This window comes from Telopea speciosissima, chromosome 1 (assembly GCF_018873765.1).
Source record: "Telopea speciosissima isolate NSW1024214 ecotype Mountain lineage chromosome 1, Tspe_v1, whole genome shotgun sequence".
NCBI lineage: Eukaryota > Viridiplantae > Streptophyta > Magnoliopsida > Proteales > Proteaceae > Telopea > Telopea speciosissima.
The window spans coordinates 40,369,948-40,393,490 of record NC_057916.1 but is presented as its reverse complement, the minus strand read 5'-3'; the positions used below and the strand labels follow the sequence as shown (position 1 = coordinate 40,393,490).

The 23,543-nt window shown below is 41.4% G+C and overlaps 1 protein-coding gene across 4 annotated transcripts in view; it reads right to left on the bottom strand.

Moving 5' to 3' along the window:
• The window catches only part of LOC122638871, a 154,617-nt gene that overhangs the window by 58,699 nt on the left and 72,375 nt on the right, over nt 1-23,543 (bottom strand). For all 4 annotated transcript variants that reach the window (XM_043831727.1, XM_043831730.1, XM_043831732.1 and 1 more), the window contains exon 8: nt 3,299-3,368. In XM_043831727.1, coding sequence (XP_043687662.1) covers nt 3,299-3,368 — 70 coding nt within the window. The remainder of the gene's footprint in view (nt 1-3,298; nt 3,369-23,543) is intronic.

The following is a 23,543-nucleotide window of genomic DNA, read 5'->3' as shown; positions in this document are numbered from 1 at the left end:
ATCAGATGGAAAGTAGAAGGCAGCCATGATGGAAGAAATGGAAGCTTTGAAAAAAAATAACACATGGGAGCTTGTGGTTCTTCCATCTGGGAAGAAAACCGTTGGATGTAGGTGGGTGTTTGTGGTGAAACAGAAGGTGGGTGGCACTGTGGATAGGTATAAGGCACGACTCGTGGCCAAGGGTTTCACTCAGACATATGGCATTGATTACCAGGAGACCTTTGCACCTGTTGCAAAGCTGAATACAATTCATGTGTTGTTATCATGTGCTGTCAACCTTGGTTGGGATTTGCAGCAGCTAGATGTTAAAAATGCCTTCCTAAATGGAGCACTGGAGGAGGAGGTATATATGGACATTCCACCAGGTTTTTCTTGTGACAGAAATAAAGGAAAAGTGTGCCGGCTAAAGCGTGCACTGTATGGGCTGAAACAGTCACCCCGAGCTTGGTTTGGTCGATTCCACAAGGCCATGATTTTTGTGGGCTATAAGCAGAGTAATGCTGATCACACACTCTTTATTAAGAGGGTTGGTGAAAAACTCACTGTTCTTATAGTCTACGTGAATGACATAGTGGTTACTGGCAATGATGGTGATGAGATCAGACAGTTGAAGACCTTCCTCGGCCAGGAGTTTGAGATCAAGGATCTAGGGAAGTTAAGATACTTTCTTAGGATTGAAGTGGCCAGATCTTCAAAAGGCATATTTCTTTCCCAAAGAAAGTATGCCCTAGACTTGTTGGCTGAAACAGGTTTGCTAGGCTGCCACCCTTTGGATACTCCTATGGATCCCACTGTTCGTCTCAAGGAAAATGAGGGTGAGCCTGTAGATAAAGGCCGGTACCAAAGGCTTGTAGGGAAGCTGATTTACCTTTCACACACTCGTCCGGACATTCTTTATTCTTTGTGAGTCTTGTGAGTCAATTTATGCATAATCCCTACACTTCACATATGGAGGCTGTTCTTCGCATTCTACACTATTTGAAGTCAGCTCCTGGAAAAGGCATTCTTTTGTCTTCACATGGTCACCTACGGATAGAAGCATACACCGATGCTGATTGGGCTGGTTCTGCAGATCGAAAATCTATTTCTGGGTATTGCTCCTTTGTAGGTGGAAATCTTGTCACTTGGCATAGCAAGAAGCAAAATGTAGTTGCTCGTTCTAGTGCCAAAGCTGAATTTCGAGCTATGGCACAAGGGATTTGTGAGTTACTTTGGCTTAAAGGTCTGCTACAAGATCTGAGTATTCCTATTCGCCTTCCTATGATGTTGTATTGTGATAACAAGGCTGCAATTAGCATAGCACACAACCCGGTACAGCATGACCGTACCAAGCATGTTGAAGTGGATAGGCATTTCATCAAGGAGAAATTAGAAGATGGACAGATTTGTTATCCCTTTGTGACTTCTTCTGATCAACTTGCTGATGTCTTCACCAAGGGACTGCCTGGAAAGTTGTTTTATCCTAGCCTAGTCAAGTTGGGTATGTGTGATATCTATGCCCCAACTTGAGGGGGAGTGTTGAGATGTGTTACCCAAAATTATAAGGGTACTTTTGGTATTTTATTTATGCTTTATTTATGTACTTTTGAACAAGGGTAGAGTTGTAATTTGGGCTGTGATACTGTTCACGTGAACAGTGTTGTGAACAGTGTTTCCCTTTGTAATCTCTTTTATTATTATTATTATTATAAATAGAGAGCTTGACTGATCTCATTGATCATTCAAGCATTCTCAGAATTCAGGTTTTGATAACACTTAAATTAGCTCAAACTTGTCCTTATTTTATCTTTTCTAGTTTTACCACTCATCTTTCTCATCATCCTCATTTCAGCTACAAAGTTCATTTATATGTTGTTTCTTCACTGCCCAATATAAATAAGGAGAGAGAACAAAGAGAGATGCTGCCAACAAACAGACAAGCTGAGCTATAAACTTCCCAGTAAAAACCATAACTCCTTCCAGTTACTCCATTTCTTAGCTAGAATAGATGAACAATTTAATAAGGACTTGCTTCAGTGCATAAGGAGAGTAAATATATTAAATGAGTGTCTTCAGCAACATTCTGTATCTCACTCAACTTTTAGACGGGTTGCAAATCCAGATGCCCCAGAAAGTTGTAACAGAGAAATATTCCAGGAGTTTCGGCTGTTTTGATCAGAGGACAACTTGAGCAGGTTCTATTCCCTAAATGATTATCTCATTAGACCACAATGAGATGGTGAGGGGTCTATTATAATAGAATTTTCTGGGCTGATTGTTTAATGTGATTCCATAATAGTTGAGCTCATAGTAGCTATTAAAGGTTTGAAGATATCAAATGACAATGGATGGTTACACCATTGTGGAAGGGTACTCTCTAATAATGATCAAATGGCTTCAACCTCTTCAGGTTGGGCCTTGGTGACAAGATTCTAAATCTTGGTTCCAAGGCTGATTTCAACCAGCCAGGAAACTGATATTGCCCAGGTTTCGGCCAAAACCTGGTATTTTCTGGGCAAAACTCGACATGTTATGTGCTGTCAAAACTGGTCAAAACTAGGCTGGTCAAAACTGGTCAAAACTTGATATTTTTCAGTCGAAACTACTGAAATGTGTGAAATATGGTTGAAACCTGACTTGTACCAAGTTTCGTCTCGGTTTCTTGGGAAACCGAGATATCGAAACCAATCGAAACCTGACTTGAACCAAGTTTCGTCTGGTTTCTTGAACCATGCTTGGTGATACATACACTTGATAGACAAAAAAAAAACTGGCTCTTTGTGTTCCCATGCGAGCTCTTCATTTTAATGAAGGAAGCTTTCTGCTAATCTTCTAGCCGATGAACATGCTAATGGGGGCTGAAAAGAGAGTGCTTGTAACCTTTTTTTTTTCTTTCTGGGGGGGGGGGGTAACAGAGAGTGCTTGTACCTGATCCTTATCCTGGTGTTTGTCTCTCTTAGGGCTCCTGGCTTTGGCCTCCTGTTGTTGTACTATATGACTTGTGTGCTATGCTCATATATTTTTATAAAATCTCAGTTACTTATAAAAATAAAAGATCACAATGAGACCATATACATTTGGTGCCATTTCAGTGGTGTTTGAATTTCAGTAACAACTACATGCATAGATTATTGATAACTTGAAGTTAAATCATGACTTGATCCACAAGCATGCAGACTAAATTCTCAAAAAACAATTCAAATTCAATTGTGCTATGAAATAATAGAGCATCCCATCATTTTGACCGAACAAAATAAATGCAGATACAAAAGTTAAAACTTAAAGTCGGAATGACTGCCCACTTCACCATCAGTTTTACCTTAAGAGTTGTCTTCTCTTCTTCCGTAAGTTTCTTTTCAACCACTGCAGTCTCCTCAGTGGGATTAACACTAAAAAAAACAAAAAAGACTTTACCTTGATCACAGAACAAGTAAATGTAGAACAAAATTCATGATACAAGGGCTCAAATAGTAGAAGAAAACAAAAGGAAATATACAGAAGACAACATTTCAGCCTGGAAGGCTGACATGGATTAGAGAATATACATTTACCTTCCTTTCAGAAATACAAAAAAAGGGGGTACGAAGGGTACCTAAGTAAAAAAAGAAACTAATTCATGGACTTGAGGACAACTTTATGAACTGTTCATTAAATTATGTTTGTTTTGACATAAAACGTGTGGAAGTAAAATTTCTAATTATATAGTTTGCCTGATTGGAAGTAAAAATAATGGACATAAACTTTCACAGTTGGGCATACTATTTCATGCCCACAGATGTGAAATATAGTAGGGAAAGTAAAATACTTCCCCTCCTTTTTTAACTCTCTGGAATTCTAAGTAAAATGAATTCTACCTGAGCTTATGACAAAAAGCTTATAATTGAAACTCACAAAACTATCTAAGTTTAAATCTCTCCATGTGTTTCCATAAGAACTGTCAGATTGAAAAGGATCCTGTAAACTAGCTACAGCCTACAAGTCAACTTTGTGCCCCAATTACAGGGCTAGTCTCCACAGACTTTCAACAGTTGCAGACATAATCTCCTCTGGGTCCTGGGCCCCCTCTCCTTCCCCTCATCTTGATTTTATTTGGAACTCTCTCCCTCCTCTGACTGGGAGAAATCCAAATTCGGGGGACCTTGTTTGTTGGACTCCTTCAGCCTCAGGTATCTTCAGCATCAAATCGGCTTGGAATCACTTAAGATCTAGAGGCCCTTCCGTTGATTGGATCAAGGTTGCTTGGTTCAAAGGCCATATCCCAAGACATAGCTTTTGTGTTTGGCGCACGCTTTCAAACTGTCTTCCAACTCAGGCTTTCCTCATCCGCAGACATCTTAACGTCTCTCCCGCTTACTGCCTTTGCTGGAATGGCTCCGAATCGGTTGATCATTTATTCTTTGACTGCCCCTTCTCTGCTTCTATTTGGTCAGGGATCCTCATCAAATGCTGGCCTAGGAGAAGGAAGGTTTTGGCCCTTCAGAGTGAGTGGAAGTGGATCATTAAAGCTTTTGGAGGCAATTCGCTTTGTGATAGAATTGGTTTGTTGGCTTTCGGGGCTACTATCTCGCACATTTGGATGGAGCGTAATATTAGGAGATGGATTTCCAACTCTAGGTCTTTCAGGCAGATTTGGGACTCCATCTCTTTCAATGTTACCTCCAAATCCTCACATTCTCCTTCTTCCTCTTGTGTTAATTCCCCAAGGAACAGGCTCATTGTATCTTCCTGGGGTCTCCCTTCTTCTCTTCTCTCCCCTTCCCCCTAGGGGGTCAGTTAGCCCTATGTATTGTAGGTTTTTCTCTTCTCCTCCCTTTTCCCCCTGAATTCTGGGGGCTCTTTGTTTTCTTTCTCTTTGGTAATGAATTTTTATTCACCCAAAAAACAAAACTTTGTGCCCCAATTCAATTGTATGGCCCAGCCACATCACAAAGTGCTTTTAGACTCAAAACTACCATGTGAGTAAAGGTCACTGTGCAGACAAAACAAGCACTTTTTCGGGATGCCCCTTAGCTGCTATCTCTCAGAATTGAGCCCATCCAGCCAAGTTTGACTCGAAAGGCTACCTATATATCGGCTCATGAAAAAAGCCTTTGATTGAACCTTGCAGATATATCAATATTATTAGGTAGTAGCCAAATAATTCATCAGATTTTTCTCTCCTTTGAAGGCTCAAAGTAAAATTGAAAATAATAGTAATAATAATAATAATAAAAGGATTCATCCAGAAAAAAATAATAATAATAAAAGGCAGAATAACACCACATGTGATATAGGGAAACCTCACATGCAAATTGAAATCAAAGAACAAAACGAAAAAGACTTAGGGTCTTTTTGGTATCGTTTTTCATTTTGTTTTTGGCCTATTTAAAAAAAGAAAAACCATTACTTAAAACCATTTTGATCAAAAAATAAAAATTGTTTGGTAACTACTAAGCAATTTCGGATTGGATCCAGATTTTGGAGAAGAAATTCTAGTTTTGCTTGTATGGGTTTGGGCCTAGTGTTTGTTGAGAGTTATGCTCCTTGGGTTGGGGTAAGGCGGTACGTCCCCCCCTTGTATTCTTTTTCCAAATTTTGACATTAATAATATTCTAAGGGCTGGCCCGGGTCCCAGGTAATATTCGGGATTTAAAAAAAAAAAGTGTTTTAATTATTTGGTAATCAGGGGATGTGAAAGAAACCCGAATCGATCTATTTTCCGCTGCGCATTCGGGTATGGGATGGTTCCCTCTTTCCATGGGAGGGAAAGGAGATGACCTGCTCTATTCTTGTGGATCCCATAATTTTATGGGACAAGAAAAGAGAGGGTTTGGTAAGAAATTTTTATACCAAACCCTAATAGGGATTCACTAGGGTTCCCACGGGCAACCATGAGAGACCTGAGTTTTATTTAGGGTTCCCATGGGCAACCATGGGATTGCCCTACGGTCACCATGGGACCATGAGCTTACCCAAAGACTTTTCAGATGCTTGTGAACCCAAGATGATTCCATGGACTGTGTTATTTGCCAATAGCAGAGTAGTTTCAGAGAACTGAGGTCGCTGGTTCATCTGCTAGTTGATGTAGATCCAAGCCTCCTCGAATTGAGGAAGCCACCCTAAACCTAGGGTTTTAGTAGGAGCCTTAGGATAGTTTATTTCAGTTCTATACTTAGTTTTTTTAGCAGCCTTAAGGACTTAATCCTATTGGCTGAGATTGTTTTATTCTTATTGGTTCCGAGGGTATCTTTTATTTAAGTTTTTTTAAGTTGTCTTAAGTTATTACGGGTAGATGAGTCTTTTCCTTTTAAGTTTAAGTTATTTTAATCTAGCTACTCCCATCCACGATTGATGAAGGAGAGTTTGAATTGTATTCTGTTTTGGCCCTTAGGCCCTTATTAATAAGAGAATCGTGGGAGAGGCTCCCCCACAGTTTATTTTGAAAAAATATTTCGTTGCTTTGCTGCCTTTGCTGCTGCTGCCATTGCTCCCTTTGTGTGAGTGTTGCCTTGTGGATCTCAAGGTGCTAGGGTGAGTGGACTCTCACGACTCCTTGCGTCTGTCCAGTACCGGGAGGTTCTTCTTCTTCGTCATTCAAGCTTCTTCAAGCTATTGTTGCTGCAGATCTACAAAACCCAGTGAGTATTTTATAGTTTCTGCTATTTAACAATCTTCTTCTTCTTCCTCCAGCTTACCCTAATCGACCCCCCATAACCCTAACTCCATGTAGAGTCTGTCCAGCCCAAATTTCACAGTCAAGCCCTTTAAAACTTTAAACACAACCCCCTCACAGCAGACCCTCCACTCGACTGCCATCTCAGCCCCACGTACAACTCTAAACCCTAATCCCCTCATCCCTCTAAAACCCCAAAACCCTAGGATTCCCAGATCAGTAACTTCTGCCCATCAATTCCCCTCCATATTCTGATCGAGTGTTCTTCCCCCTCATTGGAAAACTCGACCACAAACCTGAGTCCAAACTCCCATCTTAAAACCCTAGTTTCAGCCTAGAATCTAAAACCCAAAACCCTAACCCTAATTATGCAGATTTTTCAAACTTAACCAAATCCTATTATTTTTATCCCATAATAACCCCCTAGACCTGCATATTAAAACTATATAAGACCCATTCCCAAATTCCCCTCCTAAACCCTAGAATTAACCTAAATCATAGTGCTGTCCATTCGAACCAGCAACCCCTTTGGCTGTTTGGTCCTGTTGTTTGGCTCCTAGTAGGTCTCCTACATATCTAGGACTACATTACTAGTGCCTCTCCGTGTCCATTGGATCGCTGAAGACATCACTACCAGAGCTTTGTGCCCTGTTGCTCAATCTTCCTGCTCTCAGGCCATCTACCTCACTGGCCTCCAACAAATGGTGATACGCCTTCTAATCATTCTTTTTTTTCCTCCACATTTTCGTTGCCTTTCCATTTCCGATGTTACAATATCAAAAACCTTGTAACCAGATTAGAGAGAGAGAAGAGAAGAGAAAGAGAGAAGAAGAAGGAGAAACAAAGTTGTCCAACGAAAAGAGGACAGCCTGCGGCAAGAATTGAATAACTTGCCGCAGGACTGCTCCCCCCATATATATATTATTGAATCATAAATAAACAAAGTACAAAGGACAGAACTACCCATGTACCCCACGACATTGTTCACATCATTGTTAACAGTGTCACAGCCCCATAAGACCAATTTACCCCTGGAAACTCAAAACTCTCCCTCAAGCTGGAGCATATGTATCACCCACGCTCAGCTTGTTACAACACTGACGAAAATTAGAAGTAAACAAGGACTTAGTGAACACATCAGCAAGTTGATCTGATGAAGAAACAAAGGGAGTCTTGATCAGTTTCTTCAATACTGCACTCCGAACAAAGTGACAATCCACTTCAATATGCCTGGTCGTGAAAGACAGGGTTACTAGAAATGTAGACGGCTGTTTGGTTGTCACAGTACATCTTCATAGGTGTTGGCACAGGAAAACCCATCTCAAGAAGTAAAGACCGAATCCACTTTAACTCAGCAGTAGTATGAGCCATGGCTTTGTACTCTACCTCAGCACTGGACATGGCAATAGTGGTTTGTTTCTTGCTACACCGAGTAACCAGGTTACCTCCAACAAAGGTACAATACCCCGCAGTAGAGCGATGATCACTAGCCGAACCTGCCCAATCTGCATCAAAGTATGCCACTAACTCCATATGCCTATTGGGACGATAAACAAGACCTTTTCCAAGAGCACCCTTCAAGTACCAAAGGATCCAAATAGCAACATCCCAATGAGCTTTACAAGGGGACTGCATGAATTGACTAAGAACACCAACAGCAAAGAATATTTCCGGTCTGGTGACAATTAGATATATCAACTTCCCAATCAGGCTTCTGTAAGAGTGCACATCTTTGAGAAGTTCACCATCATTAACCCCAAACTTCTGATGAGGGTCCATAGGAATATCCATTAGCTTTGATGCAAGCATGTCAGTGTCAGACAAGAGATCCAAAATGTACTTCCTTTGAGATAGGCTGATTCCTTTTTTATACTTCTAATTACTTTAATCCCAAGAAAGTAATGGAGATGACCTAAATCTTGGTCTTAAAATGCTGCTGTAAATACCTTTTCACCTCAGCTATACCATCCTCATCATTACCAGAGACAATAATATCATCTACATAAACAACCAAGACAACTAACTTTTCTCCTCTGCGACGAACAAACACTAGATGATCTGAAAAACAATGAGAGAAGCCATATTTGGTCACGGTTGTACTAAACTTCTCGAACCAGGCTCGAGAACCAGGCTCGAGGAGACTGCTTCAACCCATAAATTGCCTTAGGAAAACCTACATACACGTCCAACATTCTCCCCCTGAGCAACATACCCTAGAGGTTGCTACCTCCTCGAGCAAGTTACTATAAAGGAAGGCATTTTTAATGTCCAACTAAAACAATGGCCAATCAAATTTTTTTATTTTGGTGAATAAATATATTACCATACCCCAGGAGGGGGCAGGGGGAAAAAAGGGGGGGGATGTACAAAGGAGGAAAGAGGGGGGGGGGGAGAAAAGAAACGCAAAATCAGGCCATCCTTAAAGAGGGAGGAGGCTGCAAAAGGGATCTATCTAAGCCCTAGGTAACAACAATATGCCTGTTCCTTGGGGTGTCTATAATGGATCTATGAGGGATAGAGCTGAGTTTGGAGGAGACATCGAAAGAGATGGCCTTTCAAATCAAGTCGAAGGAGCGAGATTTGGAAGTCCATCTCCTAAGGTTCCACTCCATCCAAATGTGATAAATAGCGGAGCCAATAACAAGCTTTCCCACGGTGTCACAGAGGGTGTTGCCTTTGAAGGTCTTGTCCATCCAGTGCCATTCTCTATCAAAGGGAAAAGGTCTCCTGCAGCGGGAGCAAATGGACAAGAGGGCTTTGTTCCAGAAGGTGGATGTAAAGGGGTAGACAAAGAAAAGGTGGGCAGTGTCCTCAAAACCATTCCAACAGAAAATGCAAGAGGGGGAGACAGGGATATTACGATGAAGGAGGAAGGCTTGGGTTGGGAGGCAAAGGTTAAGGGATCTCCAGACCGTGAAGCTATGGCGAGGGATGAGGCCTTTGAACCAGACTAGTTTGTGACAAGGGATAGTAGGGCTAGGGTTACGAACAAAGTTCCAGGCTGAATTAAAGCTAAAGCGATCGCTGGGCATAGTTCAAAATCTCGGCGAGATCTCGGAAATCTCGGTAAACTCGAGCAAGTCGAAACAAAATATGATACGAAACAAAAAAATGTTAAATCTCGAAAAACTCGACTAAGATTTCGAATATTTCGAGAATCTCAGAGAAATCTCAGTGAAATCTCGAATATTTCAAGAATCTCGACCTCCTCAGTACTCATAGAGTCATAGTATTGTAATGTTGGGACTTAGGAGTTAAGACGTGGAAAACTAGGGTACTAAGGTGTCTATGACTTATGTATTATTCATTGTACTTAGGTTGGGTGTTTATGTAATATGCATTGTGAACACATTGTATCTTGTGGTTTATAGTAGAAACTTTAAGTCTTTAACTATTTCTTAAATAATTATTCAATATTATGTGCACAATTTACTTGTTTTACTTGCCAATTATGTCTCATATCATTCAAACAATGTGTAGAATAGGCAATATTACATTAAGGGTTCGGCCTTTACTGCCAACCAAGGGTGCAAATCCAATACACCAAATTAGGTGTTTTTTTTTTCAATTTGAACCTTTAAATATGTTTATTAAGCCTAAAACAAGCTTACCTTAAAGTTTCGGAGCTAACTATGGCCATATGCCCACCGAACATAATTCTGAAATATACAAAAAATAAACTGTCTCGCCAAGATCTCGGAAAACTCGACCTAGTCGAGACCGAGTTTTAGAATCTTGCCGCTAGGGGAGGGGAGACAAATAACCTTATCCACGAGGGCATGGGGGAGGGGGGAGGGTTGACCAAATCTGAGAGAGGATAGGGATATGGGGGGAGGAGGAGACCAAGAGCCCAGATAGATGATGGTAGAGAGGTGGGGCAGATTTGGGAATGCCGGAGGAATAGATCGATCTAGCTCCAAAGACATTGTAGAGAACTCCTAGTGGGTGCTAGGGATCAAGCCAAAGAGAGGTGGATGAGCCATCTACAATATCCGAGGAGGTAGCTCGAAGGGCAAGAGGACGAAGGAGGAGAATCTTACGCCAGACCCAAGAAGAGTCGGAGTGGATGGGAACAGTCCAGATGGAAGTGTTTATGAGAAGATGGGAATAGACCCAGTTGACCCAAATGGAGTCTTGCCTAGAGGAGATTCTCCATATGAGCTTTAGGATTCCAGCGGTATTGGAATCGCGGATGCGGCGAATTCCCAAGCCTCCTTCAGCCTTGGGAAGACAAATGGATTTCCAACTAATTGGATGCAAAAATGAGGCTTCTTTTCCTTTCCAGAGGAAAGCACAAAAGAGGTTTTCCATAGCCTTAATTAACGGCCAAAGAGATAAGAAGGCGAACAAAATTCAACCGGGCAACCGGAGAAAAGGTCTCAAAGTAATCAACTCCATAGATCTGGGTATACCCTTTGGCAACTAGACGGGCCTTCAACTGCTCAACAGAACCATTAGAGTGGTACTTAATAGTATAAACCCACCTACACTTCACCAGGTCCTTACCAGGAGGTAAATCCACCAAACTCCAAGTATTATAGGTCAAGAGAGCATTCATTTCCACATCCATGGCACGTTTCCACTCAGGAACAGTAAGAGCCTCAGTATGACTCTGAGAAATAGTATAAGAGGACAACGATAGAGCGAAACGATGATACGAAGATGGAAGAAGGGACAAAGAGACAAATTTGTCAATAGGGTACACAACTAACAACTTTTGAGTGCAAGAGCGTGTACCTTTACAAAGAGCAACAGGTCAGTCATCAATAACAACAAGTAATTCAGCAGGTACAAGAGGACTAGGATCCGCACCAAAGGCGGACGATGGTTCAGGTAGTGATGGAGGTGGAGCAGTAACATCTGTACTAGGCTGCCCCAATGTCTTCTTGCGCTAATAAATATGCAGTGGTGGTGTAGGGATAGGAACAATGGAAGGAATGGGTGGAGGTTCAAGATCAGCCTATGTGTCCCCAGACAAGGTGGGCTGAGTAGAAAAGTAGGAGGTGCCCTCAAAGAAGGTCACATCAACACTAACAAATTGTTTTTGAGTAACTGGGTCATAACACCGGTACCCTTTCTGAGTACGAGAGTAACCCAAAAAAACACACTTAGTAGACCGAGGTTCCAACTTATCACCCAGGGGATGAAGATTGTGAACAAAACAAACGCAACCAAAAACCCAGGGAGGTAAGTGGAAGGGAGGCAAACCAGAAAACAAAACCGAAAAAAGGAGATTTATCGGCAAGCACAGAGGATGGCTTACGATTAATCAAGAAACAAGCAGTGAGAATTGCATCACACCAAAAATGCTTAGGAACTTGTATATGAAACATAATTGCACGAGCAACCCCATGTAAATGTCTACTTTTCCATTCCGCTACTCCATTTTGTTGTGGAGTATAGGAGCAACTAGTTTGATGAATCAGCCCATAAGTAGCACAAAAAGAAGAGATCTCATTTTGAACAAATTCCTAAGCATTATCAGAACGAAAAATTTTGATGAGCACACCAAATTGAGTCTTTATTTCATTATAAAAATTTTGAAAAAACAAATAAAAACTCAGAACAATCCTTCAAGAGGTACAACCAAGTAAGATGAGAATGGTCATCCACAAAAGTAACAAAATACCGCCTATTACTTACTCTACAAGGACCCCAACTATCAAAATGAACTAACGAAAATAAAGACCGACTACGGGTCACAGGTCGAGAGGAAAAAGAAGCACGGTGATGCTTTCCCAAATCGCAGCCTATCTACAGACTTAAACTGAGGAAACAAAAATTTTGAGGCTAGACAAGGACAAATGTCCTAGCCGACAATGCCATCGGAGAGGAGAAACTCCACCAACAATGGTAGCAATAGCAGAAGCAGAAGGGGCAACAAAGTAGAGGCAATACAGTCCATCTTTCTTACACTCTCCACCAATCATCTTCCTCGTGTGAAGATCCTGAAAAACACAGTGAGAAGGAAAAAAAGTCACTGAATAATTAAGGGCTTTAGTTAACTGACTAACAGAAAGAAGACATAATGGAAATTTAGGAACATGCAGCACAGAGGAGAGAGAGAGATGTCAGGACTGGAGAAATTGTACCATAAGTAGTAACTGGTGTAGAAGTGAATTCGCAAGAGTTACAAGTGGTGAATGTGAACTAGAAGAAAATGAATTAAATAATGATGACTTACCAGTCATATGGGAGGAAGCCCCTGCATCAATAATCCAGGATGTAGAAGTGGTGGTAAGAAAAGCAGGTGTACCTGCATGAGCTAAAGTAGCAGCGAAAGTGGAAGCCCCAGAGGACGTAGAAGCAATGTTCAAAATCTCGCGAAATCTCGATCGAGATTTTGGAAATTTTGGATATTTCGAGCTGCTCGAAACGAAATGCCACTTCGAATCGAAAAAATACAAAAACTCGAGCGAAATTCTCGAAATTTCGAGATATTTCCAAAATATCGCGAGATTTCGAATTTTTCATCAAACTGCTTTATATAAAAGAGCACATTTCGTCAGTCTCGTAGGATTCCATTCCTTACTTGAGAAAGCAGCGTGGCCAGTCCCGTCCTGGTGGCCGTGGTAGTGGTAGTGGTACTGGTAGGCAGGCTGAGCTTATAGACATTGATGCCCTATCTGGCTCTGTTGGTGGACTGAGTATTGGAGATAGAGATAGTAGATCGAGTAGGCATTTCAGTGCCCCATTTTTTATGTAGACAGCAGTCCATCTCCAGCACAATCAGAGCATAGTTCATCTCATTCACATCCATATGGCGAAGGGCAGTCTGGGCAGTACCCTTGGGGGCAGCAATCTATATCTTCTCCATCCATTCCCTGTTTTGAGTATGACTCCCACTCACAGGGATATAGTGGATCGTCTTTTGTGGATGACTTCTTTTCCTACCCAACCCACCAGCTGCAGCTGTACAACCCGTACCCGTACATGCTGCCAAAGCCGTCATATGACTCATATCATAGTGGATCAGTGGGTAGTACTTCTTCATAGTTTCGTGACCTATATCCTAGGATAGGTTACCTTCAGCATGTTGATGATGCAGTTTACATGGTCACTGTGGATGACTACACTCGCTTCTTCTCCCAGACTATGACGTGGCATGCATTTGTCCTACAGTCGGAGAGCAATACACGTCGGCTCCAGCGGACCATGAGTGGGGTTGATCCTGGACGGCGGAGTAGTTATTATTAGCAAATTTGTAAACATTTGAGATGAATGATGACTGCTTGACTTGTAGGGGACAATTGGGGATATTGTGATTTTGAATTTTTTATATCTTCTTAAATCTTAACTCTTAAGTTGTTATTTGTTAACTTGTTATTGACTTGATGTGTTATGTACTCAATATTATGATTTATGACTTAACTTATGAGTCATTATGTTTCCAACTTATTTCCAAGTCAATTTACTTGTTTAATATACAATGTGTATGTGTATGTGTAAATGTGTAATTAACTAAGTTATACATTAGGGTTCGACCGTACGTTGCCAATCAATGGTGCACATCCAAAACACCATTTTGGGTGACTATTTTTGCAATTTGAACATTTAAATGTGTTTATATAGCCTTAAATAGGGTTTTCATGAAGTTTCAGGCCTTAACTTGGCCTAAAACCCACCGAAATGACCTACCAAAATATACCAGAAAAAATACAATATTTCGACCGAAATATCTGAAATTTCGAATATTTCGGATATTTCGGTCAGCCCAAAATACCGAAACGAAACGAGTTCTCGAACAATGCGTAGAAATAGATGTCTCAAGACTCTATATCCGGCGCATCAATTGATAAACCTCATCACGAAGGATGGAGGAAGAATCTCCTGAAGAGAGACCAGATTTAGTGTCACTGGAGGTTACAACATCAGAACCATCATCAGGAGCTTTGGCCCAACAAGTTTCAACAGTATGATTGGATTTCCCACAATAAGAGCACTGTCTATTAGCACGATCAGTATGCTGCCCACCAGAACTACGGCCACCAGAACCACGGCCTCCCCCTGAACCATGGCCTCTACCACAGCCACGACCAACAGTGGATGCAGAATTTTCTTTAGTGTTGGAATCAGACTTGGAAGGGAAGCAATGCGCTGAAGTCTGGAATAGGTGTCATTGAGAGTAGGAACTGATTCACCAGCAAGCAAGTGACCATTTACAGCCTTCAAATTAGAATTCAGACCAGCAAGAAATTTAGAAACAAAAAACTCATTCCGTTGGGCTTTAAGCTTATCAATGTCTATAGTAAGCGGCTGAAACACATTCAGCTCTTCAACCATTCCTTTGAAAGTACCGTAGTATTCCTGTAGAGACTTGTCAGATTGTTGAAATTGGAACAACTTCTCATATAGGTCATAGATTCGAGCCATACTCTTCTCTTGAGAATATGTCTCCTTCAAATCATCCCACACTCCCTTTGCAGTAGTGTGAAACAATACATTGGCAACAATATCGGGCTCCATACTATTCCATAACCAGATGAGAATAATCGCATTGTCCTTGACCCATTCATTATAATCCTTAGAGTTAGATGCAGGAGGACTTGAAGTAATATAACGGAGCTTATCCTTAGCCATAATGTAAACTCAAATAGCTTGAGCCCAAAGCAAGTAATTGGAGCTGCCTTTGAGCTTGATAGAAGTAATCTGGACAATAACATTGTCCATAGTATTCTTGTTCTCAACCATGTCACAAGACAAAAAAGCAGCTCCAAAAAATCGATAGCAAGTAATGTGATGACAAATCCAAAAATCTATTTGGATTAAAGAGGTAATAGGAGCAGTCCAAATACACCAAAAAAAGGCTGGAAAGCACAACCAGCAACAAGAAAGGCTCCACCACAATAAAGGAATTCCAGAAAACCAACCAGGAAGAAATCGACTTGTCAGAGTTTTGTCAAAGTAGCCAACATCAATGACATAAAATTGCAAAGCCAAGAAGACCAAAGTAGAGTCAGCAACAAGGAGCCACAAATCCACAAGCTTCATTAAAAAAAAAAAAAAAAAAAAAAAAAAAAAAAACATCAAAAACAGCAGCCAAAGGACAGATCGATTTTGTCAGGGTTCTGCTAGAGATCGATCCATCAAGGTCGGAGCAGACTTCGATGTAGATTGCAGTCAGCAGCAGTATCTTCGAGTAAAACCAGGTACAATACATCCATATATGAAGGAAGGAGTGATTAATTCATAAGAGCTGCAGCATTAGGTGGCTGCACACCACAGTGAGAATCGAAAAAGAGGAACTAGCAGAGAATGATTGGAGAAATTCTCAGATCTGATTACAAGAGTGCTCTGATACCATGTTACAATATCAAAAACCTTGTAACCAGATTAGAGAGAGAGAAGAGAAGAAGGAGAAACAAAGCTGTCCAACGAAGAGAGGACAGCCTGCGGCAAGAATTGAATAACTTGCCACAGGACTGCTCCCTCATATACATATTATTGAAACATAAAATAAACAAAGTACAAAGAACAGAACTACCCCTGTACCCCACAACACTGTTCACGTGAACAGTGTCACAGCCCATAAGACCAATTTAACCCTGGAAACTCAACATCTGAGATCTACCCTAACCTTTATGTTTTGTCTTCACCATGTCTTATGTTTTAGCACTCTATGTTTTCCCTTTTCCATTGGTCTATAACATTGACTTTTGCAACCACAGGCAGGTTGCGTAGAGAAGGTGGGGTGGGGATTTGCAGAGAGGGGGGATACAGAGAGAGGAGGCTCACAGTAGAGGGGAAGGAGGGGTGAGAGAGTTGGAACTTAAAGATGGATCGAATCTAGTAAGAGAGATGAGATTTACAGCAAGAAGAAGAAGAAGGAGGGAAGAGAAGAGGATGGGAGAATTGATCGTGTGTTGAGTTATTCTCAACACACATATTACTTCATTAATAATCTCTTCCAAATTACACAGGCCTCCCTAGGGAGGTAAAGGGAAATAAAATAAGAACAAGAAAAATACAACTTGGTCATGTCTTATAACATGACAATGACAGAACTACCCTACACAAGATATTCTAACAACTCCAACACTCCCCCTCAAACTGGAGAATAAATGTCATACATTCCTAGCTTGCACAATAGGGTACTAAATAGACTAAGAATGAGACCCTTGGTGAAGATATCTGTTACTTGATCACCTGTCTTCACAAAGGGAGTACAAATGCACCCAGAATCCAGCTTCTCTTTGATGAAGTCACGATCAACCTCAATATGCTTGGTTCGATCATGTTGAACCGGATTATGGGCAATGCTTATGGCAGCTTTGTTGTCACAATAAAGTCTCATTGGCCCTTCAGTTTCAAAGCTCAAGCCTTGAAGAAGCCTTTTCAACCATATAAGCTCACATACTCCATGGGCCATGGCCCTAAACTCGGCCTCTGCACTGGATCTAGCTATAACAGGTTGCTTTTTGCTCCTCCAGGTAACTAGATTACCACCCACAAAGGTACAGTACCCAGAAGTAGATCTCCTATCAGAAACCGAACCAGCCCAATCAGCATCTGTGTAGCCTTCAATCTGCAAATGGTCATGCCTGGCAAATAGAAGACCTTTTCTTGGACAAGATTTCAAGTATCTAATGATGCGATACATGGCATCCAGATGTGCACTTCTGGGAGCATGCATGAAGTGACTCAGCACTCCAACTGCATAAGAGATGTCTGGTCGAGTCAAGGAGAGAGAGATTAGTTTCCCAACTAACCTTTGGTACTTGCTTGCATCTATAAGAGAAGAACCACATTCATCACCAAGTTTATGATTCGGATCAATGGGGGAATTGGCTGGTTTGCACCCCATCATCCCTGTCTCTTTCAAAAGATCCAAGACAAATTTCCTTTGGCAAATGTTGATCCCTTTCCTTGATCTAGATACTTCAATACCCAAGAAGTATTTCAAGAGTCCAAGGTCTTTGATCTCAAACTGTCTAGCTAGATAAGACTTCAATCGGTTTATCTCAGCAACATCATTCCCAGTCACCACAATGTCATCAACATAGACAATGAGAGTTGTAACTGTACCATTACCTCTCCTGATAAACAAAGTGTGGTCAGCTTGACTCTGATAATACCCATTCTTCGGGATGGCTTGTCTAAATCTCTCAAACCAGGCCTTAGGAAACTGCTTGAGGCCATAGAGAGCCTTCTTCAAGAGACACACTTTCCCTTCAGCTGAGGGATACTTAAAACCAGGTGGAGGCTGCATGTACACTTCCTTTGCTAAATCTCCATGAAGGAATGCATTCTTCACATCTAATTAATACATTGGCCAATCTTTATTGGCTGCCACCGAAAGAAGAACCCTGATTGAGTTATGCTTGGCTACGGGGGCAAAAGTCTCCTGGTAGTCAATGCCATACACCTGACTATGCCCTTTTGTAACCAGCCTAGCTTTGTACCTCTCCACTGTACCATCGGATCTATACTTGACTGTATAAACCCATCTGCATCCAACTGGAGTTCTCCCCCTGGGAAGATCAACTAGTGTCCAAGTATTGTTCATCTCTAGAGCTACCATTTCCTCAGTCATTGCTTGCATCCATTTTGGATCAGATAAGGCCTCTGTGACATTTTTGGGAATAGAAGAAGACTCAAGGGCAGTGGAAAAAACAATACCTGTAGGAGAAATGGAGTCATAGGAAACAAACTGGGCTATGGGGTTAGTACAAGCTCTCTTCCCCTTTCTCATAGCAATGGGAAGATCTAATTCAGAAAGAGAGGAATTACCTGACTGAGGAGGATGAGATTGAGGATGTGGATCCAAAGAGGGGTTTCGGTAGGGTAGCTTATACCATGGTTGCTTCCCTTTTCCCTTCAACAAGCATTCACCTCTTGTGAATACACCATCTTCTTTGAATCTTATTCCCTTGTATTCTTTTTTCTTGCTAGCATCACCACTACTACTAGCATCAATATCAACAACACCATCAGCATCAGCATCATCAACAACATCCACTTCTTTGTACTTTCCAATATCTAATAGGAATGGGGAAGTGGAGGTAGGCAAGGGAGATAGAAAGGGAATGACATCAGCATTCTGTTCACTGCTAGTACTCTCCCCCTTCTGTTGAGGGGAAGAAAAATAAGGGATAGACTCAAAGAAGGTGACATCTTTGGAGAGAAGTCGCCTTCGGGAAGGAGGATGGTACCCTTTGGTTGAATCAGAGTAGCCCAAGAAGATGCACTTGAGAGCTTTGGGGTCAAGCTTGGTACAGGCTGATTTGTTGACATGAACATAACAAACACAACCAAAGACTCTCGGAGGCAAGGAGAAAGCTGAGGATTAAGGAGAAAGAAGAGCCAAGGAGTGAAGTTGGCATCCGGTTAATAAGAAATGCAGAGGTAAGAAGTGCATCAGACCAGAAGGTCTTTAGCACATGCATACTAAAGAGAAGACCCCTGGTGATTTCCAGCAAATGGCGATTTTTACTCTCAGCCACCCCATTTTGTTGTGGGGTGTCAACACAAGCCAGTTGATGGAGGATGCCATTATCAGTAAAGAACTGTTGGAGCCCCCCATACATGTACTCACCCCCCTTATCAGACCTAACAATTTGAATGCAGGTACCAAACTGAGTACTAATAAGTTGATAAAAATCCTTAAAAGCATCACAAACATCACTCTTTTGTTTCAATAAAACAGTCCAAGTAGACCGAGAATAGTCATCCACAAATGAAACAAAGTAACGAAATCCAGATAAAGAAGTAGTAGGAGAAGGCCCCCAAACATCAGTATGAACAAGGGAAAACGGTTCAGTAGATCTATTACCACGATAAGGATAAGATGTGCGACAATGTTTAGCAAAAATACAAGATTCAAACTGAAAAACATAAGATGAAGGGAAAGAAGTAAACAAGTGGGGTAACTGTTTACTCATAACAACAAAAGAGGGATGACCCAAACGCTGATGCCAAAGCATTACAGACTCCAAAGTACTACGGTCACTCCCACCACAAACATAAGCTGTAGCAGTAGATTGGGCAGGTAACCGTGGTTCAAGAAGATAGAGTCCTCCTTTCTCAGTCCCACTGCCAATAACCCTCTTTGTCTCCAAATCCTGAAAGACACAATAAGAAGGAAAGAAAGTGACACAATAATGCAAGGATTTGGTTAGGTGACTCACTGATAATAGGTTAGTAGTAAAATCAGGAACATGAAGGACAGACTTAAGGGAAATAGAAGGAGTAACTCGCACATTACCCTTACCAGAGACAGCAGAAAGGGAACCATCAGCAACCCTTACCTTGTCCCGGCCAGAGCAAATGGAGTTGGAATCATAGTACTGTGAAATACCAGTCATGTGATCAGAGGCTCCAGAGTCAATAATCCCAGCGGGTACAGTCGGAGGGGTAGATGAGACCTGCGGAGCTGAGGCAGAAGTAGTAGATCCTCCAGAGGTAGAACCAGTAGCACACGCTCCAAGGTGAGACATCAGCCGACGGAGGGCTGCAATATCATCCTGTGAGAGGGAATCAGGAGCCGGCTGGGGTCCAGGTGGCTCAAACTCAGATGTCACGGAGTGAACCCTAGCTCCCCCTCGCTTTCCTCCACGGGCACTAGATGAACTACCACGCATACCAGAGGCTGTCCATGAAGATCCCAACACCTGTCCTTGGTGTGTCCAAGCTTGCCACAATGATCACATTTGTATCTCTCACGATGATCTCCACGAGGTAGCCCTTGGCCTTTCCCCCCATTTTTCCAGTCTCTGTGGGAACTGGAAACAAGAGCAAATCTCTCTGTTGATGGTGCAATATCCATAGTGGTTCTCCTGGTTTCCTCACTTTGCAAGTAGCTGCACACTTCATCCAGAGATGGAAAGGGATATCTTCCTAAGATTTGCAGGCGAAGAGGCTCATACTCTGGGTTAAGACCTCCAAGCAAAATAAAGATCCTTTCCTTTTCTTGACTCCTGTAGACCTTTGCCTGATCATCAGAGTTGGACAACTGGAGGTTGTTATAGTGATCATATTCCTCCCACAAGCTAATAATAGAGTTGTAATACTCAGATATACTCCTATCACCCTGTTTCATATGGATGATCTTTTGGAGAATTTGATACACCTTTGTTGCATCTCCAACTCTATCAAAAACTTTGGAGACACTGTCCCAAATATCTTTCGCAGTCTCCTTACTCATAAATCTCCTACCTATCTCAGGTTTCATGGAAAATATCAACCAAGTCATGACAGTGGAGTTCTCAGTCTCCCACTTGAGATAGCCTGGATCAGTTGTAGCAGGAGCTGTGATAGACACAGTAATGTAGCCCAACTTTCCCTTACTGCGTAGGGACAACTTCACAGACCGAGACCAATCCAAGTAGTTGGTATTGTCCAACTTCACAATAGAGATTTGGGTGTTGGGGTTATCAAAGGAAGCCATGGTTGTGAATCCACTACTTAGGCTGCCAGCTGTAGTTGGTCCACTGACCTCAGAATCTTGTCCAGACACAGTAGACATAATGGGTAGACACTTCAACAAACAATAGTGGACTGCTCAAATGGGGAGTACCCTCAACCCAAACAAAGTAGGCAGACCAGCAAACAAGTCCCCAAACAGCCAAATCAACCAAACAGAGAACCAATACCAAAAAACAGCAAGTGTATAGGGAGTAAAGGCTTGGATAGCATCAACCAAACTGCTCTAATACCCAATAACCTTCAGTCCATAGCAACAATAGGTGTAAAAAGAACAAACATCTCCATTCGTATACACCAACACACATCCAATATACTGAGCTTCAAAAAAAAAAACAAACCAGAGACAAAAAACAGATCTGGCAGTACCTTGAGAGTGTCACAGTTTGGAGCTATGCTCCTCAAACAGGTTCTTTCTTCAACCGAGGGGTAGGGGGTTTAAAAGAGCACCCCTAGGCGATCCACAAGCAGCAAACCTCTTCCCAAAAGATGAGAAGATGAGGGAGAAATAGGAGAACCACTCCTTCAGCTGGCGGAAAAAACTGGGTGGCTATAAGAGCTTCAATCTTTAACAACAGCCACTAAACTCCATCCATGGTGTGTGGGTTTGAAGAATGAACCACCAAATAGTGTAGTATGTGTATATTTCACATAGTACAGCCTCTAATGGAACCCCTTTGTCCTCTTAGGGTTCCAAAGAGAGGTGAAGAACAAGACAGCAAAGCTTAGTCGACTCTCAAACCAGATTGCTTAGCTCTGATACCAAGTTGGAACTTAAAGATGGATCGAATCTAGTAAGAGAGATGAGATTTACAGCAAGAAGAAGAAGAAGGAGGGAAGAGAAGAGAAGAAGAAGAGAAGAGGATGGGAGAATCGATTGTGTGTTGAGTTATTCTCAACACACATATTACTTCATTAATAATCTCTTCCAAATTACACAGGCCTCCCTAGGGAGGTAAAGGGAAATAAAATAAGAACAAGAAAAACACAACTTGGTCATGTCTTATAACATGACAATGACAGAACTACCCCTACACAAGATATTCTAACGACTCCAACAGAGAGGTGGTGGTCGGGCAGAGGGTGGGGGAGATGCCAGAGAGAGGATGTGAGAGTGGGGTGCCACTGGAAGGGCTGTGGGAGGGGAGGGGAGGGGAGCAGGGGTAATTTAGGGATTTACAATAACGGGAGAAAGAGGTGAAAATTTGCTTTTCTGGGGGGAATCAGAAAAGAAACTTTGGGCAGGGGAGTTTTGAGTAAAAATAGGGGAGTGACAGAAATTTAACCTATATTTTTTTAACTATACTCTCAAAATGTCAGGATACTTGCTTGAAAAATGCAAAATGGAATGGACTATGATGAGGGACTGATTAGGACAGAATTCTGCAGAGATGTTTGGAGCAGATCTGGATATAGGAAGAGGGCTTTGATGTCAATCACATTAGAGCTGTTGCACGCAACATGGATGGGATAAATCAAGCTGTTGATTTCTTTGATCATGCTGGAAGATTAAACCTAAGAAGCATGAGACCAGATCTGGTTTTTAGGCAACCCTTTTAGGTTACTTTCAAGTCACCGTTCATGGTACTGTTCATGTGTTAAAGTAACTGTGGTTCTTGTTTCTTCTTTAGTGTATTTTTTTAAGACACGAATGCCCCTATTAGGTGTTTTTCAGGGAGGTTATAAGGATATTTTACCTTTCTCTTAAGTTATTTGTTGGTTTGGCCAAGTATGTCCTTATTATTAAAGTTTATGTTGGGGTAATTCTGCAAGTCAAGTCAGGATAAGGTGCTGCCTTAATATATACTCATATCTCTTGTAATCAGTCCTTTCACAATCAATTAATATAATTACAGTGAGTCTTTTTTGAATTTTCTTGGGAATAAAAATATGACTTGTCAAATTGAACTTATTGACCATCCCTGGATCAAATGACTGTTAAGACTGAAACTTCACGAGTATTTTGGTTTAGCTTTCTCAAATCAAATTGGATTCATGAGATCTTGGACTCATATAAGGAGAACTCTTTAACAAGAAATTTTTGACTTGCAAAAGCAAGGCTCGAAGAAAAGTGACATTAAATAAGGCTGGAAGAAGAAATTACTCTTTCTTATCTGAAAATTTAAATAATAAATTTATCAGCTGGACCCAAAAATAAGACTAAATCAAATTTAAAGCAATCCACTGTATATAAATAAAAGAAGATAATACAAAATTACCATTAAACCCCCAAATTACAGAAAAAATAACCCAAATGAGGAGTGAGGACTATATAGGACTTCTTCAGCTCATCCTCCCACCATAAAAATCAACTTTCTTAACTCCTGAAAGCACCACAAAATCAGCATATGGGCCTCGCACCCTGTTGGATTTTTCCTCCTTGTCAACAATGTATGGCATAAGATGAAATGCTAATCATGACAACAATACTACCTGTTGAAAATATAAGTCTAGGGGCAGTTAGGTCTATTTACCTTGGGTTATTTAGGTC